The sequence below is a fragment of the Scyliorhinus torazame genome, chromosome 19, assembly GCF_047496885.1.
Source record: "Scyliorhinus torazame isolate Kashiwa2021f chromosome 19, sScyTor2.1, whole genome shotgun sequence".
NCBI classification, from domain to species: domain Eukaryota; kingdom Metazoa; phylum Chordata; class Chondrichthyes; order Carcharhiniformes; family Scyliorhinidae; genus Scyliorhinus; species Scyliorhinus torazame.
Genome location: NC_092725.1, coordinates 137,614,668 through 137,632,988, shown reverse-complemented (window position 1 = coordinate 137,632,988; position 18,321 = coordinate 137,614,668). Strand labels below are relative to the sequence as shown.

Genomic DNA, 18,321 nt, shown 5'->3' with positions numbered 1-18,321 from the left:
TAATCTGCGGAACTCAGAAAACACTGGGAAATTGTCCAAAGTCCAAAGATGTGCAGGTCAGGTGGATTGGCCATGCTAAATTGCCCTTAGTGTCCAAGAAATGTTAAGTCGGCTTACTGGGTTATGGAAATAGGGTGGAGGCTTGGGGCTTAAGTAGGGTGCTCTTTCCAAGGGCCAGTGCAGACTCGAAGGGCTGAATGGCCTCTTTCTGCACTGCAAATTCTATGATTCTATGAACTGGCCTCAACACAACTGGTTTCAATGCTGCCAGCTATCACCAACATGTCACTAACAACTGTCAGCAGTTTATGATTCTGGACTATGATTAGTTCACAACACCAACTCAAAATGTAATTATAGTGGGTTGGACTAAACGCAAGCTCAAGAAACTACTCCATTTCCCAAATATGATATATTTAGACGTGGAAAAATCAGATTTGTAATTTAAAATATTTGTCATATTTGAGAGTCCATTTGGATACTGATTGAGCCAGTTTTGCAATATTGACTTGACAGTCATAGAGTGGCAAGCTTTTTCAGTGGAGACAATGAGTACCCTTATTCAAAATTTGCATTCTAACAAGTTTAAAAGCATTCAAGCAAATGATTCTAAAATCCATTTACCCATTAATCCAGGAAGGCAATATTGAAAGTAATTTTGGAAACATGCTGCCTTGTGTCTCTGGTAAAAGTAGCCTGAAGAATGAAAATATACTTCCTTAGCATTCAGCTGGAAGTGTCTGTCAACCTGCTTTTTTCTGACAGGCAAAATCAAATGAAACTGGGTTTTGTGACCAGCAAAGAATAGCAGTGGGTAATTAGAAGGTACCGCACTTACTGCGGTACCATCAAGGGCACTGCATATACCTTCATTAATATATTCCTTCATATTAATAGTCGTAAAGCCCACTTGCTTGACAAAACAAGCTATTAAGTGAATAATCATTGCAGTGTGAACCATGATGACATGATTAGTGACAAAAATATGTCATTACAAATAGCACTTATTCTACTTTGAATAAGAAACATCAATGCATTGAGAATTGCATTTATAGGTTATGCTCAACAAAATTCTGAAATCTGTTAGAAAACAGAAAATATGGATGTTCTAAAAAAAAAAAAAAGTTGGCGTTGATGCTTTTCCAGTACTGTCACTCACTGCAGGAGAAAGAGCGAGGCAGCAATTTACATTCCTATGACTAAGAAAACTATTTTGTATATTAATTTTTTTTTGCATAGTTTTACCATGTTACACAGAGCGGGGTAGTGGGGGATGGAATCACAAAATAAGTAAATCATTAATAATCTTATCTGCTCGAGATTTCATTTCAAGAAACGTTGTTCTAACAGGAAGTATTGCCATCTGTTTTGTGTTATTTTTACTGCTGGAATTGTGTTCTATCTTTAATCATTGCACTATTTAATGGTACACAGTTTAAGAACAGGTCTAATCTACATTTTGCCACATCATTACTTGCTAAAATAGCACAGGTCTCAGCGTGTGATTAAGTTCGAAAAACACCTTTTCAGCTTTGGACAGCTAACTGATTAAAACTACGACGTTTCCTTTCAAAAATCTTTACACAAGTTCGGAAATACTACATCAATTTTTTAAAAAGTACCGATCAACTGCAGTTTTAGCAGAACTCAAAATATGTAGTACATATACTTCCTCACATTGATTGGCAAAAACTGTCCCGTTCAACCATTTCTGACAGCTGTGTCCTGCTCCATCTCGGCACTGAGCGGTTGCAAAGTTTAAAGCAAAAACGTGGACACCAAAAGCGGTTTCATATGGTCGTAACTTATGTAACTCGGCAGCATTTAACCCCAGACAGTCCTGAAATTCAAGCAAATACCTAACTAAAATTCAGACAACCAGTTATTTGTGCAATTCTCACATCCCTTGGTTAAAGATGGACCGTCTACAGGTACGACAATAACATACCAGCTGACTCCTCTTTCTGCTTCACCTTGGACAATAGAGGCATCAAAACTCACTGGGTGTAGACGAATATGAAATGGATCTCATTGACCTTTGATCGCATTGTGATGGCTTCTCATTTCAATCAAAGCCCTTGGGTGTCTGAAACGCTGTGTGAAAAGCCACAACACAGGATGTTAACCAGTCCAACACCACCCCTACACACCTTTAGAAAAGGACACAGACACATAGAAAATAGGAGCATGAAGAGGCCATTCGGCCCTTCGAGCCTGCTCCGCCATTCATTATCACGGCTGATCATCCATTCAATAGCCTAATCCCGCTTTCCCCCCCTGTTATGGCCAGGGTTTAGAGAACACCAAGGTATATCATGGAGTTCACCTGACCCACAACTTGAATAGAATTTTGTTATGGGGAGCACAAGGGCCCACTTTACAGGTGTGATGCAAAAGAGATCTAAAGTATGTTTAGCAACATAGATCTAAAGTGTGTTTAAAACAAAACTATGTTTGTTCTATGAATTCAGTTAACAATTTATAAACACACAGTAAACAGTTTATCAACTACCAACACCGATAATCCTCACAGATACAATACTCTATAGGTAACCCTTAATAACTTTCCTAACAGCATCCATAAATCAAAAGACCCTTTTTAACAAAGCCAGCGGGTTTGAAATCTCAACAGAAAGCAGGTATCACTTTTAAATTATCAAGTGATCTGGAGACACCTTTTTAACCTGCAGAGAGAGACTCCAACATCCTTGTAGTCTGAATACAGCTTTCAACTGAAAACAAAATTAAGGCACACTGCAGCTCCGAGCTCAAAACAAAAGTAAAGGACAGAATCACATTCCAGCTCCACCCACACAATGACATTACTGCAGCTATTTGACGAACACCCATTTTTTAAAGATACACTCCCATGACACCCCATATCCTTTGAACCCCTTCGCCCTAAGTACTATATCTAACTGTTTCATCAAAACATGCAATGTTTTGGCCTCAACTACTTCCTGTGGTAATAAATTCCACAGGCTCACCATTCTCTGGCTGAAGAAATTTATCCTCATCTCTGTCCTAAATGGTCTACTCCGTATCCTCAGTCTGTGACCCCCTGCTTCTGGACACACCCACCATCGGGAACATACTTCCTGCATATACCCTGTCTAGTCCTGTTAGAATTGTATAGATTTCTATGAGATCCCCCCTCATTCTTCTGAACTCTAGTGAATGCAATCGTAACCGATTCAATCCCTCCTCATACGTCAGTCCCTCCATCCCAGGAATCAAACTGGTAAACCTTCACTGCACTACTTCTAGAACATCCTTCCTCAGATAAGGAGATCAAAACTGCACACAATATTCCAGGTGTGCCTCACCAAGGCCCTGTATAAATGCAGCAAGACATCACTGCTCCTATACTCAAATCCTCTCGCAATGAAGGCCAGCACACCATTTGCCTTCTTTACCACCTGCTGCACTTGCATGCTTACCTTCAGTGACTGGTGTAAAAGGACACGCAGGTTTCGTTGCACAATCCCCTCTCTATCATTTATGGCCATTCAGATGTTTGCCTTCTCGTTTTTGCTGCCAAAGTGGATAACCTCACATTTCTCCAAATTATACTGCCATTCATCTGCCCACTCACTCAACTTGTCCAAATCAAGGGTGGCATAGTGGTTAGCACTCCTGCCTCACAGCGCAGAGGATCCGGGTCCGATCCCGGCCCCGGGTCACTGCCCATGTGGAGTTTGCACATTCGTCCCAGGTCTTCGTGCCCCACAACCCAAAAAAGATGTGCAGGGTAGGTGGATTGGCCATGCTAAATTGTCCCTTAATTGGAAAAAGAAAAGAATTGGGTACTCCAAATATATTTCTTAAAAACTTGTCCAAATCACACTGAAAAATATCTGCATCCTCCTCACAGCTCACCCTCCCACCCAACTTGGTGTCATCTGCAAATTTGGAGCCATCACATTTTGTTCCCTCATCTAAATCATTAATCTCTAGTGAATATCTGGAGTTCTAGCCCACTAGTCACTGCCTGCCAATTTGAAAAAGACCTGTTGATTCCTACTTAGTTTCCTGTCTGCCAACCAGTTCCTATCCATCTCAATACACTACCCCTAATCAGATGTGCTTCAATTTTATACCAATCTCTTATGCGGGACTTTGTTAAAAGTCTTCTGAAAGTCCAAATATACCACATCCTCTGACTCCTCTTAGTCCACTCTCCCAGTTATAGCCTCAAAGAATTCCAGTAGACTTGTCAAGCACAATTTCCCCTTCATGCTGACTCTGTCCGATCCTGCCAATGTTTTCTCAATGCTCGGTTATAAACTCTTTGATAATGGATTCTAGAACTTTCCTCACTACCAACATCAGGCTTACTGGTCTATAATTCCCTGTTTTCTCTTTACCTCACTTTTTAAATACATTGGACTTGTAATAAGGCACATGGGTAAAGCGGCTATGTTAGTTGTCTGCTTTAAAAAAAAACAGCAGGTGTTGCTCGGAGTCAGATATCATAAGAAGCAACATTTAAACCCCTGCTGCAAGACAACAATGCCTTATACCGTGAATTTGAGAGAAGGGCTCTCCCCCAACCGGTCCCAACTTTAAGTTTACCAGAGAGCTGACCTCCTGGCAATTCAATCACAAGGATTCTTGCTTACTGAAAATCTGTTTTCAGGACCTCCTCACCTGTTAAAATATCGGTTCATTTGAGAAACTACAGGCCTGAAATGAAAGAGTTTGAAATAATTCCAGATGGTAAACTTTTTTCATATGTATCTGATCTTGATGTGTGTGCATGAGATGTCACAGGTGAAATGTGAGTAAATAAATAATCTTATTTATTTTTAATTCACAAACGCTTGCTGCTGGAAATCATTTCAATTGAGACAAATCACTCTGAAGGTAAGAAATCACACTGACGTCACAAAAAACTCTTTGATCACAGGCAAAACCATTGTGACTGCATACGTTTCTATTGAAATATATGGCATGTTGAATTTGTTAAACTTGATGAGGAACCTTGAAGTTATTGAAGCATGAGACAACTTGTGCTTTAACGTGCCATATTTTATTCAAATTAAAACTCAACAGCTATGCTGTAATCTTTGCAGTTTAACAAATGACACTGTCTCACTCTTAAATTACCGAAAAGTTAAAAAACTTAAAATGAAAAATTGTTGGCCAATGTGACGACAATTAGCGTAGTCTGATTGAAAAAAAATATTTTTAGGCAAACATGTTTTTCCATTATAACTAAGTGACAACAATACTCAGCAAGTCCTAATACAAACTACACCCACACAAATACAAGCCCATCCTCCCTCAGCCATCCATAAATAAAGCAAAACTTACCAAAAAGACAAATCCTTCCCCTAACACCCTCCCCGAAAAAGAAGCTAAAAGGCTGCCCTCTCGAGTATAAACCTTCCACCGACCCCCCATGGTGTATATTCTCGAGATATAAAAATTCCATCAGGTTCCCTAGCTAGCCGAGGCACTAGGAGGCACTGGGGGAACCTCTACCTCCCGCCCCCACACCCCTGCCAATCAGAACTTGTCTCTGCGCTATTAACGAGGTGAAGGATAGGACATCTGGCTTCATCCCAGTCTGAAGCGCTGGTGAGCCAAATACTCCAAAAATGCCCACTCCAGCTGAATACCCAAAATATCCAGAAGCAGGGTCAGATAATGAAGCAAGCCATGTCCAGCAAGACCTGGGCAATCTGCAGATTTGGGTTGACAAGTGGCAAGTTACATTCGTGCCACACAAAGGCCAGAAAAAACATCCAACAAAGCCCCATAACAACCCCACATCACACAAATCCCACAATAAATAGAGGTGAACCCAACAGTGGACAAATATCTACCTTCTTAGTCCTTGAGCACTTAAGGCACCCCCAGTCCATGCTTCTTGACTAATGCATTTGCATCCTCCGGTGCATCAATATAGTAATCTCTCTCCTTAAAAGTCACCCAAAGACGAGCTGGGCACACCATACCAAATCGCACATCACTCCTGTACAGCGTGGCCACAGCCTTGTTGAATGGTGCAAGCTTTCTCACCAGCTCTGCCCCAACGTCCTGATATATTCTGATGGTGGGGCCCTCCCATCTAGTCTCGATGGTCTTGCCTCAGAACCTGTTTCTTGTCTTGGCACCTGTGAAACCCGACCATGATCGCCTGTGGCAGCTCTCCGGATCTGGGCTTCTGCATCAGCAACCGATGGGCCCAGTCCAATTCAGGAGGGGACAGCAAACTCTCTCCCTCTACCCCCCACCCATCCCCCATCCCCAAATTTCCATACATCCTGGACATATAGTTCATAGAGTCTGAACTCTCCAGTAGCCCAACAATTCTTAAATTATGCCATTTGGAGCGGTTCTCCTGATCGTCCACCTTAGCCTTCAATGCTTTCCACTGTTCAGCCAGCAACGCCATCTCTGCCTCTATGGAGACAAATCCAGTCAGTATGGTCTGGGAGCACCACTTCCACCTTCCGCATCACTGCAACTTGCTCTGGTTATCTTCTCCAGGGCCAAAGGTTCTCAGCGACCACCTGCCGCTGTTACGTAAATGTGTCTGCCAAGAAGCTTGCCACATCTCTGTTTGCCACGGAGAGGCCAACGCCGCAGTAGAAGCGTCCGCCATGCACCCCCCCCCCCCCCCCAAGGCCAAGGCCTGAGGGACTTCAGAGCATGATTACGATCCCATGCCCGACCTCTGCCTTGTATTGTGTTTGCTGTGCATGATCTTTATGATGGACCCTACCCCATCAAACTAATCAAATTTCCCCCAAACATCGCCCATAAACCAGGCAAAATGTCCCAGAATCAAAGTACACTCCGCGTGTGCGACTGCTCACTACATAGCCACCACCCAAAGCCCCACATCATTGCCACCGGAAGTCAGGTCTTTGCTGACCAGTGTGGAAATGGCCTCCTTCTGTGCTGTAAACACCTATGAACCTGTGATCTATGTGACAATCTGCACATATTTGTGTTTGATTTCTGAATTCATATTTCTGATGGAACAATCTTCCGGAGACCAGATATTGGGGAGAGGGACGAAGTGCTCTGATAACTCAAAACATCTGCTGTGGGTCCATAGTGGCACCATAATTTGGTGTCAATGTCTTAGTAAATGTATCCTTTGACAATTACCATTTTTACCTTACCTTGTCAAGGTAAAAAACAAGCATCTGTATCATTCCTCCACCATATGCTATTGTTGAACTTCACAACTGGCGATGTCTGCTCCATGGATTGTGGCAACTTCAGAGTCCCAGGGGAGATGAGAAGTTGGGAGATTGGCATATACTTTCGTGAGGATTTTTTTTTGCATACTGAATTGATCCTTTTAAATTTTAGAGGCCGATAACTTTAATATGATATTTATACCGAGTCAAACGGAAATAGTGCTTGGCTTTCAATGAAAAGGCAAGAGGACAAGTTACATGGGTGTTAATCAAATCACTTCGACCAGCAAAGTGACCTTAGAACATTTCCATGTTGCTCATACCAAATATACACCTGCTAGTAGCAAATCAAACATCCAAATAGTCAAAATCTTCAAAAACAGATATCCTCCTGAATGAAAAGACTAGTACAGGATTAATTTTAGCTCTCTGGGATAGTGGTGTGGCCATGTGGGTGGTGGGAAAGTGGAGAAAAATAACACTAATACATGGGGAACAACACCTAGGATAAGGAATATTACAAAAAGCTAAGATAACGAGGTGACGACAGGAATTTCTTGAACAAGGATTGTCAACTTAGTTATGACTCAGAGTTGTGGGGCACAATCCAATGGCCCTGGTGCACCGGAAAAGCAGCTCGCCACGGCACAGCATGGCCAATAAAAGCCAGGAGATCTCACTCCCGGGTTCTAATCGGCTCACAACATCTCAAGAGATCCAACGCGATCTCGCGAGACGCTGCGATGTTAATCCTGCCCATTGGGGACGGGGTCACTTTTTGGCAAATCTGCACATTAGAGAGAGACAGCAAGCCTCACCCTAATGTGCAGATTCCCTGAGGCACCGGAGGCTTTAAGATTTTTCGCCTCAGAGGGAAGATCTCCCAGGGGATTGGAGGCCCCCAGCTGCATGCCCTTTGGGTGGGTAGTGCCCTGGCACGTCTGGTGCCACCTGGGAGCCCTGGCACTACCAAGGCGCCAGGTGGCACCTTGGAGCTCCCCACTGTACAAAACAGACTATGCCAACTATGGGACTAGGGGAGGCCTCGGCCATGTGGTCCCTACTCAGGCCCCTTCTACAATGCGAGTCACACTGAATAGCCACGTGTGTCTCAGCACCGAGGAACACGTGGCTAAACGCGCTCGCTATTGGACTTTGTTCCCTTTTGGGAGAATCATGCCGTGTTTTGTCCCTGGGGAAAATCCAGTTTTAAGCATAATTTCGACAATATGTCAAGGTGGGTAGAAGAGTTCTATGGACCATCCCCATGATCTTGTTTTTGTTGCGGGGAGTGGCTGAGATGACTGGCTTCTGCAATCAAATCACACAATTCTACCTGACATGCAATTATGTCAGGCAATTTGAATTCTAACAGTATTGAGTTACGTTCCTCAAAGTTAGAGAAAATTTCCATATTTAAACCAGAAAAAAAATATTTTGAAAGAAGAAAATTCTATTAGAGAGATAATTTTTATAATAGACTAGAGACATTTTTCTAGTTCCTGTTCCCCTATATAGAGTTCACTATAATATCGGAGATGAAATCTATATGCTTTCCATCCAACAATAAATAAAATTTAAGACCACTCATCAGCACAAGACTCCTTCAGGTTCAATTATGGATTGTGCCAGTCTGGTTGTAGGATACACTGTGCGTCGGCCTGAAAAATGGTGTCCTCAGGCTGGTTGGCATGCTGCATGGCAATCGCATGTGGGAACTCATTCAACATTCGCTGTTGGAAGGCCTCCAAACGCTCGTAATCGTGTCCTCGACAGACAAACTCCTTGTTCTGTTGGAGGTGAAAGTTGAGGAAGCAATTATATGACAGACCCTTCAAAGCAGTATGACACAATCTGAGGGATATGCATGTTTTGTCAGTGACTTGATCAACAACAGGCAGAGAACTTGGGCTGAGTGCGACATGAGATTAGAAAAGTGGAGGTGCAGGGAGGCACAGAAGAGAGCCTGTGTGTGATGATGGAAGCTGCATATACACTCATTAAACTACTGAACAGAGAGCACGCCAAAACATAGTCACAATCGCCTGCAGGAGAAAGAGGAAAATTCCTGAAATGTCTGCTAGTCTTCTGTTGTACCAAGTGACTGTGTTGGTTATACCTGGAACTTAAATAGTAACAGGCTGAGGTTCAGTGCAGCTTCATGTCATAGACTTTTATTCTGGTTGTTTTTGAGCAGAGAACTTTACTGAAGCAGCAAATCTTGCGATCCCCCCCAGACAAGTATATATGGTCGAGTGCTGCAAGAAACATGTGTTCTGCAGATCACACTTCAAGTCGGCATGTCATACTTGCTAGTTTAGAAAAACGGATAGCCTTCAGAAGGAGCCATGGAACTTTCCGATCAAAATCTAACCAAATGAGTCCACCATAAATCAGAACAGAGCATCATGGCGGTAGGGACAATTAAGCAAGTGAGCTGGCAGCCGGACAGGAGGCAGCACATATCACCAGGGTGACCAGCCCTGATTATCATAGAATTTACAGTGCAGAAGGAGGCCATTCGGCCCATCGAGTCTGCATCGGCTCTTGGAAAGAGCACCCCACCCAAGGTCAACACCTCCACCCTATCCCCATAACCCAGTAACCCCACCCAATACCAAGGGCAATTTTGGACACTAATTTTGGACTGTGGGAGGAAACCGGAGCACCCGGAGGAAACCCACGCACACACGGGGAGGATGTGCAGACTCTGCACAGACAGTGACCCAAGCCGGAATCGAACCTGGGACCCTGGAGCTGTGAAGCAATTGTGCTATCCACAATGCTACCGTGCTATCCACAATGCTACCGTGCTGAAACACAATACGAGACACTTTGACTGTGGACCCAGGGGGAGATTGGGCGAGAGGGCTGCTGATCATTTGAAGAAAGGGGGTTTTGCTGGTAGCCATAAGAGGACTAAACCTGCATCTGCTCCATAGTGCTAGGTGTTGGCCATGTACCTATTCCTCTGCCTCACCCTAACCCAGCCAGAGTGTCAATATGTGGGATTGATGGAACACATGACAATGCCTCCTTACAAGGAATCTACTGTTGAGATCTCTGCAAGTACTGTGGGGCTGTTGAGAAGGGCCCAGAAGAAAATGCAGGAGTTACGATGACACAGACAAGTTGGATAGTAACAGGTGAAAGATGTCACAGTTCAACAAATTGCATTTCTCAGAGGCTCATAAAGGAAGTTTAATGATAGTTGGCAGCCTTATTCACAGAGACTCCAGCCTTGAAATTTTCTAACTGATGGCTCTTGCAGGGCCGTTGATCTTGAGTATTTGTTATTTTGGCTTCAATAGCATCGTGAGGTGGGCTGGCCCACTCAATGATGCTGAGCTGTTGCAAAGTACTGCACTCCCTTTGCTACTCTTGAGCTAGTGGAGCTTTCTACATCGCCTTGCCAGTGATCCTCCTGGAGCTGACCACTTCAAAAGCCTCTCACCATACTGGATAGACCTGGGGTTTGGGGTGCTCCTGCTGGAGAATAGAAACAGAACTTCCCTCCTCACACTCTCAACTTCCAAATGACACCCGCTTTCCCATCAATATTGCCACCCCTCTATTCCTTGCGTCCAGTCCCGAGTGGAATACCTGTCCTACCCATCCCTTTCTTAACCTGACCTGGTCCGCCACCTTCAGATGTGTCTCTTGGAGCATGGCCACTTCATGTCTTCAGTCCCTTTAAGTGCGCGAACACTCGAGCCCTCTTCACTGGCCCATTCAGGCCCCTCACATTCCACGTTATCAGACGGATTGGAGGGGCTCTCACCTCCTCCTCCCCCCCCCCCCACGCCCCGCCAACTAGCCATCTCCTTTTCTGGGCCAGTCCCGTGTCCACGCCTCCCTCACCCTCCAGTCCCCCAGAGGGGGGACCCCCGTCCTGACCACCTCCTGTGTCCCATTCCCTTTCGGCCAGTGCAGCAATAACCCTTTGTTCCCTCCCCTTCCCCCCTCCCCTCCCCCCCCCCCCCCCCCCCCCGCTAGATCCCTGTCTAGCTTTTTTGCTCCCCCCATGTCACTCCCGTAAGTCAGCTGACGCCTGCTGACCCCGGCTTCCCCCCGCCGTCCCATTGACCTCCCCGCGTGAGTCTCCCAATCCATATGCATTCCTTCGTTCCCCTTCCCACCTTTCTTCCCGCGCGAGGGAAAACACCCCGCACTTTCCAAAGCCTGCTCCGCCCCCTCTGGCGCAGCTCATGTAGCGGCCTTGTCTCTCTCCCCCAGCCCATGTAACATTTCCTGCGCGTGATTGACCCCCTATATGCAACAACCATCACACATCAAACCACAAAACATCCCCCCACCCTCACAAACCCTCAGTTAAAAGTTGGACAAGGTCCACGCCTCTTCAGGCATTTCGAAGTAATAGTGTTGGCCCTTGTATGTGACCCACAGTCACGCTGGCTGCAGCATTCCGAATTTCACTTCTTTCCGGTACAACGCCGCTTTGGCCCGGTTGAAACCCACTCTCCGCTTTGCAACCTCCGTGCTCCAGTCCGGGTATATTCGGATCTCTGCATTGTCCCACTTACTGCTCCGCTCCTTCTTGCCCATCTCAGGACCCACTCTCTGTCCGTGAACCGGTGGAACCTCACCACCATCGCCCTTGGCGGCTCATTTGCCTGGGGCTTCTTCGCCAGCACCCGATGTGCCCCGTCCAACTCCAGCGGCCTCGAAGGGGCCTTCGTGCCCATCATCGCCTCGAGCATCGTGCTCGCGTATGCCCCGGCATCAGCCCCCTCCACTCCCTCAGAGAGACCAAGGATTCGCAGATTCTTTCTCCTCGACCTGTTCTCCAGGTCTTCGAGTCTTCCCGCCCACCTCTTGCGTAGCGCCTCGTTCTGCTCCACTCTCACCGCCAGGCCCACAAGACCGTCCTCGTTCTAACTGACTCTTTTCTGTACCTCCTGGATCTTAGCTTCATGCGCCTTCTGCGTGATCCCGAGTCCTTCAATTGCCGAAAGCATAGGCCCCAACATCTCCTTGCGCATCTCCTCGAAGCAGCGCTTGATGAACACCTGCAGCTCCCCTTTGTCCCTGGTCGCCGCCATTTTGTTTTCTTTCCCTCGCTTCTCCCGTTGCTCCAGTGCTGCTCCTTTGGCCGTTACACTTCTGGTCCGTTTCATAGAAGTTGGCAGTGTTTGCTTCACCAGTCTGCCCCAAAAAGTCTATGGAAACTCTTGAAAAAGGTCCGAGAGTCGGTTCCAGGTGGGAGTTGCCGAATGCGCGACCTACTCCTCCATGCCCGCCACCGGAAGCCTCGTCCCTGCTTCTTCAATGGCCTTGGTAGATCTTTTCACAGTTGTTCCCTCTGCTGCTAGAATTCACCTTTGATAGAGTCAAGTCAGATTGCAGCTTTAAGCTTGCCCTTCCCCTGGAAGAGGCTTTTGTCTAAACCTGCAGCCAAAGCCAAATCTTTTACTGTTTCTGCCGGGTCTGGCAGCCAAAAGACATAACATTCCTGGGGGACACGGTCACGGGAATGCTGCAGTCTTCTTCCCACACCGGGAAATGTCAAACAAATGCCGTGGGGGCCCTGTAAAAGAGCCCAAAAGTCCGTTCCAAGCAGGAGCTGCCGAATATGCGACCGAGCTCTGCATAGCCGCACCCGGAAGTTCACTCTCAACTTCCAAGTGGACAATCAAGGAGGCCTTGTAGAACCTGGGGCCTTACCTGCAACTCCACTTTCAGCAGTTTCTTCCTCCACCACTTCTTGCCAAAGGGATCCGTCACCTTGCCTGAACAGGTGCACCAGTGTTTTAAATAGCTCACTATGTGAGCTACGCTCCCAAAGTGGGTTGGTTTCTCAGCAAGGAACCCATCATTGAGGTTCTCATGAGGCCTGGGAGTTAAAAAAATATATACCTAGGCCTGTTTGTGGCTGCATTCGGTGCATGTTTAATGCTCACCTGCTAAAAGCAGGGCAGGGACCTTTGAGTCTAATGCCCTATGGAGTTACTACCATTAATTTTTCCATATATGTGATAGAGTACTCTGCTTTGTAGGAAATAATTCCCGAAGCAGTAAGTGATATTTAGGCATGTGCTAAGTTTGCAGTATGGTGACAACTACATTAGGATCACATTCAGAATTACAAATGGATTCAGCAAACTAATCTGGAGAATGGTTCAATACGGGAATTAGTTCAAAAGTAAGATGCCAAGAATAAAGGGTTCAAAGCCCGAGAAATAGGTTAGCGGTAAAATTATTGGAAGCAAATAGAACAAATGGATCGAAGAGGCATTTTTGGGAGAGAATAAAACAAAGAATATGGGCAGATGGATTAATTGAAAAGAGAACTTACAATGTTGGGTCTAATAAATTATGTTTGTTTTTCTACAATGTTGGGTCTATTAAATTATGTTAGTCCTTCTGGGCAGCACGGTGGCGGTGGGTTAGCCCTGCAGCCTCACGGCGCTGAGGTCCCAGGTTTGACCTCGGCTCTGGGTCACTGTCCGTGTGGAATTTGCGCATTCTCCCCGTGTTTGCATGGGTTTCGCCCCCACAACTCAAAGGTGTGCAGGGTAGGTGGATTGGCCACACTAAATTCCCCGTAAATTGGAAAAAATGAACTGGGTACTCTAAATTTATTTATTTTTAAATTAGGTTAGTCTTTCTACAAGGAGAGCTTCTGATCTACAGACAGATTGCAGTCTAGGCCAAATGTTTCTTCATCTAAAGAGGGGGAATATGGACAGACGGTTACACCAAACCTCTCATCTTGTACTGCCAGTTTTAGACCATCACTGGCAACGGCCAAGGAATATATCAACCAATTATCCTCTCTCGTTATCAAAAACACAGCAAAAGAATAAACAGAGGAAGTACCTTTTCAAAAAAAACAGATATTGTTTTTCTTTTTGAGTGATCAGATCTGAAAACGCTGTTCAGATTCTGGTGATGCACAATAAAAATGTGAAATCCGAATTCAACTTGATGGGCGGCACGATCCCGGTCCCGGGTCACATGTCCGTGTGGAGTTTGCACATTCTCCCCGTGTCTGCGTGGGTCTCACCCCCACAACCCAAAGACGTGCAGGGGAGAGAGATTGGCCACGCTAAATTGCCCGTTAATTGGAAAAAAATAATTGGGTACTCTAAACTTATTTAAAAAAAAGAATTAAATTTTTATTCCAAAGGTTTGAAATAATTCTTCAGAAGACTGATTTACAACTACAACAACACCTAGCACTGACACAAGGGGTTATCACAAATGTGCTCTAAATTAATCGTATTGAGTGTGGGTTTTAATAATCCACCCACAAGTAGGCTTTTACGTTTGATAACGTAATGGGAATACAGTTTTTAAAAAATCTGCAAAATGTAATGATTTGAGGGACTGTAAACACAGGCGCGCGCACACACAGACATTGTAAAAAAAGTGGTTTTCATTATATTATATAATTTTGCATATGAATGATTCAGATATTTTCTAAAAAAAATAACTGTGGTTAAGATTTCAAGTTTGCAAACTAACATAAAGCTAAGTGGATCATGATCAATATGACGCACTGTATCATTTCAGTGTATGCCTCCTCCATAATTCAAAAAAAATGTTGATTTGTCTAAATAAAGGGCAATTGTCATTTTCTCTTGCAGTTTCTAATCCTCCTGTGCCATGCATCATTTCCTCAATCTGGCCTGCTGCCTGATGGATGTTTATTGCTGCTCTCCTTGAAGCTGCCAAGTTGACTTGGGTGTCTTAGACGGGCATAAGCATCAACTTATTTTAGATGATTTTATTTTTGGGGAGAAAATGCTTTGCTTCCTCCCCACTTTTGGGTATTCTCATTCCACCGCAGATAGGAAGCCGAAGGGTTGACTTCTCAGGCTTTTGCCAGAACCCATCATCACTGCTGGCAGATGGTATCCAATGCCCCCCCCCCCCCCCCTCCCTCTACCACCACACGCACACAGTGGAGTAACTGGAGTCTAGAACTCAGCACATGGAAAATTCAGGATGCAATCCCATTTCTGACTGCTGGTTGCTGCTTCAATCTACCGTACTCAGAATTCGTAGTAAAAGGTTTCAAGAAAGGGCAGCATGGTAGCATAGTGGATAGCACAGTTGCTTCACAGCTCTAGGGTCCCAAATTAGATTCCCGGCTTGGGTCACTGTCTGTGCGGAGTCTGCACGTTCTCCTCGTGTGTGCGTGGGTTTCCTCCGGGTGCTCCGGTTTCCTCCCACAGTCTAAAGAAGCGCAGGTTAGGTGGATTGGCCATGATAAATTGCCCTTAGTGTTGGGTGGGGTTACTGGGTTATGGGGATAGGGTGGGTGTGTAGGTTTGGTAGGGTGCTCCTTCCATGAGCCGGTGCAGACTTGATGGGCCGAATGGCCTCCTTCTGCACTGTAAATTCTATGATTCTATGAAGATGCATCGCTCATTGTGTTGTGCATTTCTACAGCTATTCTTCCTTTGTGCAATAAAATGGGGTAGATTTTGACCTTTGGGCAATCAACTGGTTAGAGCAACGGGGCAATAATTCATACTCTGAGACAAATGCCCTTAACGTGGTGTCATTTTGCAGCTCTGCCCTTGTTAAACTGCAACACAGCGACCATCAGGTGGGTAAATTGGATGTAGCAAGCTGGGGGATTGGCATGTTCAGAGTTTCCGCTAAACTGAGGAAATGCACAGCCATGCAGCAACCTAGAAGGTACCATGCAGGTCTTGTTCCAAGTTAATTAATATGCATGTGTGGGCATAAGACACAGGAGCAGAATTAAACCATTCGGTCCCTCAAGCCTGTTCCGCCATTCAATCATGGCTTATTGCAATCATTGCACCTCTGACATCTGTCCTATATCTATCTCCCCTCAATTTAAAGCTATGTCCCCTCATGCTAGACATCACCATTCGAGGAAAAAGGCTCTCACTGTCCACCCTATCTAATCCTCTGATCATCTTGTATGCCTCAATTAAGTCACCTCTTAACCTTCTTCTCTCTAACGAAAACAGCCTCAAGTCCCTCAGCCTTTCCTCATAAGATCTTCCCTCCATACCAGGCAACATTCTGGTAAATCTCCTCTGCACCCTTTCCAATGCTTCCACATCCTTCCTATAATGCGAGAACCAGAATTGCACGCAATACTCCAAATACGGCCACACCAGAGTTTTGTCCAGCTGCAACATGACCTCATGGCTCCAAAACTCAATCCCTCTACCAATAAAAGCTAACACACCGTACGCCTTCTTAACAACCCTTTCAACCTGGGTGGCAACTTTCAGGGATCTATGTACATGGACACCGAGATCTCTCTGCTTATCCACATTACCAAGAATCTTACCATTAGCCCAGTGCTCGGTCTTCCTGTTATTCCTTCCAAAATGAATCACCTCACACTTTTCTGCATTAAACTCCTTTTGCCACCTCTCAGCCCAGCTCTGCAGCTTATCTATGTCCCTCTGTAACCTGTAACATCCTTCCGCACTGTCCACAACTCCACCGACTTTAGTGTCATCTGCAAATTTACTCACCCATCCTTCTACGCCCTCCTCCAGGTCATTTATAAAAATGACAAACAGCAGTGGCCCCAAAACAGATCCTTGTGGTACACCACTAGTAACTGGACTCCAGTCTGAACATTTCCCATCAACCACCACCCTTTGTCTTCTTCCAGCTAGCCAATTTCTGATGCAAACTGCTAAATCACCCTGAATCCCATGCCTCTGTATTTTCTGCAATAGCCTACAGTGGGGAACCTTATCAAACGCTTTACTGAAATTCATATACACCACATCAACTGCTTTATCCTCATCCACCTGTTTGGTCACCTTCTCAAAGAACTCAATAAGGTTTGTGAGGCACAACCTACCCTTCACAAAACCGTGTTGACTATCTCTAATCAAATTATTCCTTTCCAGATGATTATACACCCTATCTCTTATAAACCTTCTCCTCATAACCCCTGATCCCCTTATTAATCATGGCATGCTAAAAAATAATAAAAGGACCATGCATTGAAGAGAACTGGCCGCACGCACTAACTACATTTTAAAGAGAACATTGGATGAGAATAGCTCCTTTTGGGGTCACTAAAATAATTACCTTCACAGGTACATATTATATCAGTTTGAAACTAAAATGGCAATCAGGGTCCAACTTCCATCACAGGACCCAGTCTCCCTGCTAAGAGAGATCTATCATCCGAAATACAGGATATTTCAAACACTCCGTGATCTGTCCCTTTTATCACAGGACCAGCTGCAATGTCGGTGTTGATGGGGTGCTAAGGCCACCAGACCTACCTTGAGGCCATGACTGTTCAATTTACAGCAGTCAAGGGCATTCAAATTTACCCCAATATACCAAAAAAGGTAAACGTGAATCGTACTCATTTCGATCTTCATCAAGTATTTTGTATAGGAGCACAGAATAACAGCTTTACTAATCTGTACAAACTGAAATTATTTAGAACACAAAATGGGGATTCAATATCATGTGGGGAAAATTATGTCTCATGTCACATTGGTCTAAAGATTTCCTCCTTGCACTCCGTAATTAAAAAGCTGGTTTTTGGTGTTTGAGAATCTACCTTTAAATCTCCTTTTTCCTCCTGATTCTGCTACATACCATACTCCGCACTGATCAACCCACACATCACTTCAATGCAATGCTTCTTACTCAAACAAATGCTCTTCTTTCTGTGCAATTATTATACTGTCAAAACTCATCATTTGCAAACAAAAACTTTAACAAATGAACCATTTGCTAAACTTTAATTACTACCTTTACGCATTTACATTGTATATTTGGCAAATGAACATTCTATTTTTAAATTGCAAGCATTTTATATCATGTACTCACTCTTAGGAAAAATGGAAATTTTTTCCCATAAAATCCAACTCTAAAAAACTCGGGCTCCAAGCGCTGTTGATCCATTATTTTATCATAGAAAGCGGCCTCCATCATCTGGTGAATCAATGCACAAATAAAACTGCATAACACGCATATCAGCTGTTGCACGACCAATCAATTCTGATATCAAGTATACATGCGAGATGTGTTGCATTTTAAGGATAATTGCTATATGATATATTAATTACCCTCATCTTGCTCAGGTTGCGGTAATCGTAGAAGCTCTCATATTGGTCTGCTAATTCCCGGCAAAGGATTATTCCATTTTCCCAACACTATAAAAGAACAA

The 18,321-nt window shown here is 44.7% G+C and overlaps 1 protein-coding gene across 6 annotated transcripts in view; it reads right to left on the bottom strand.

The window, feature by feature from the left end:
- The window catches only part of LOC140396552 (dedicator of cytokinesis protein 4-like), a 458,932-nt gene that overhangs the window by 82,799 nt on the left and 357,812 nt on the right, over nt 1-18,321 (bottom strand). For all 6 annotated transcript variants that reach the window (XM_072485296.1, XM_072485300.1, XM_072485297.1 and 3 more), the window contains 3 exons: nt 18,221-18,307; nt 17,982-18,086; nt 8,809-8,950 (listed from right to left, as the gene is read on the bottom strand). In XM_072485296.1, coding sequence (XP_072341397.1) covers nt 8,809-8,950; nt 17,982-18,086; nt 18,221-18,307 — 334 coding nt within the window. The remainder of the gene's footprint in view (nt 1-8,808; nt 8,951-17,981; nt 18,087-18,220; nt 18,308-18,321) is intronic.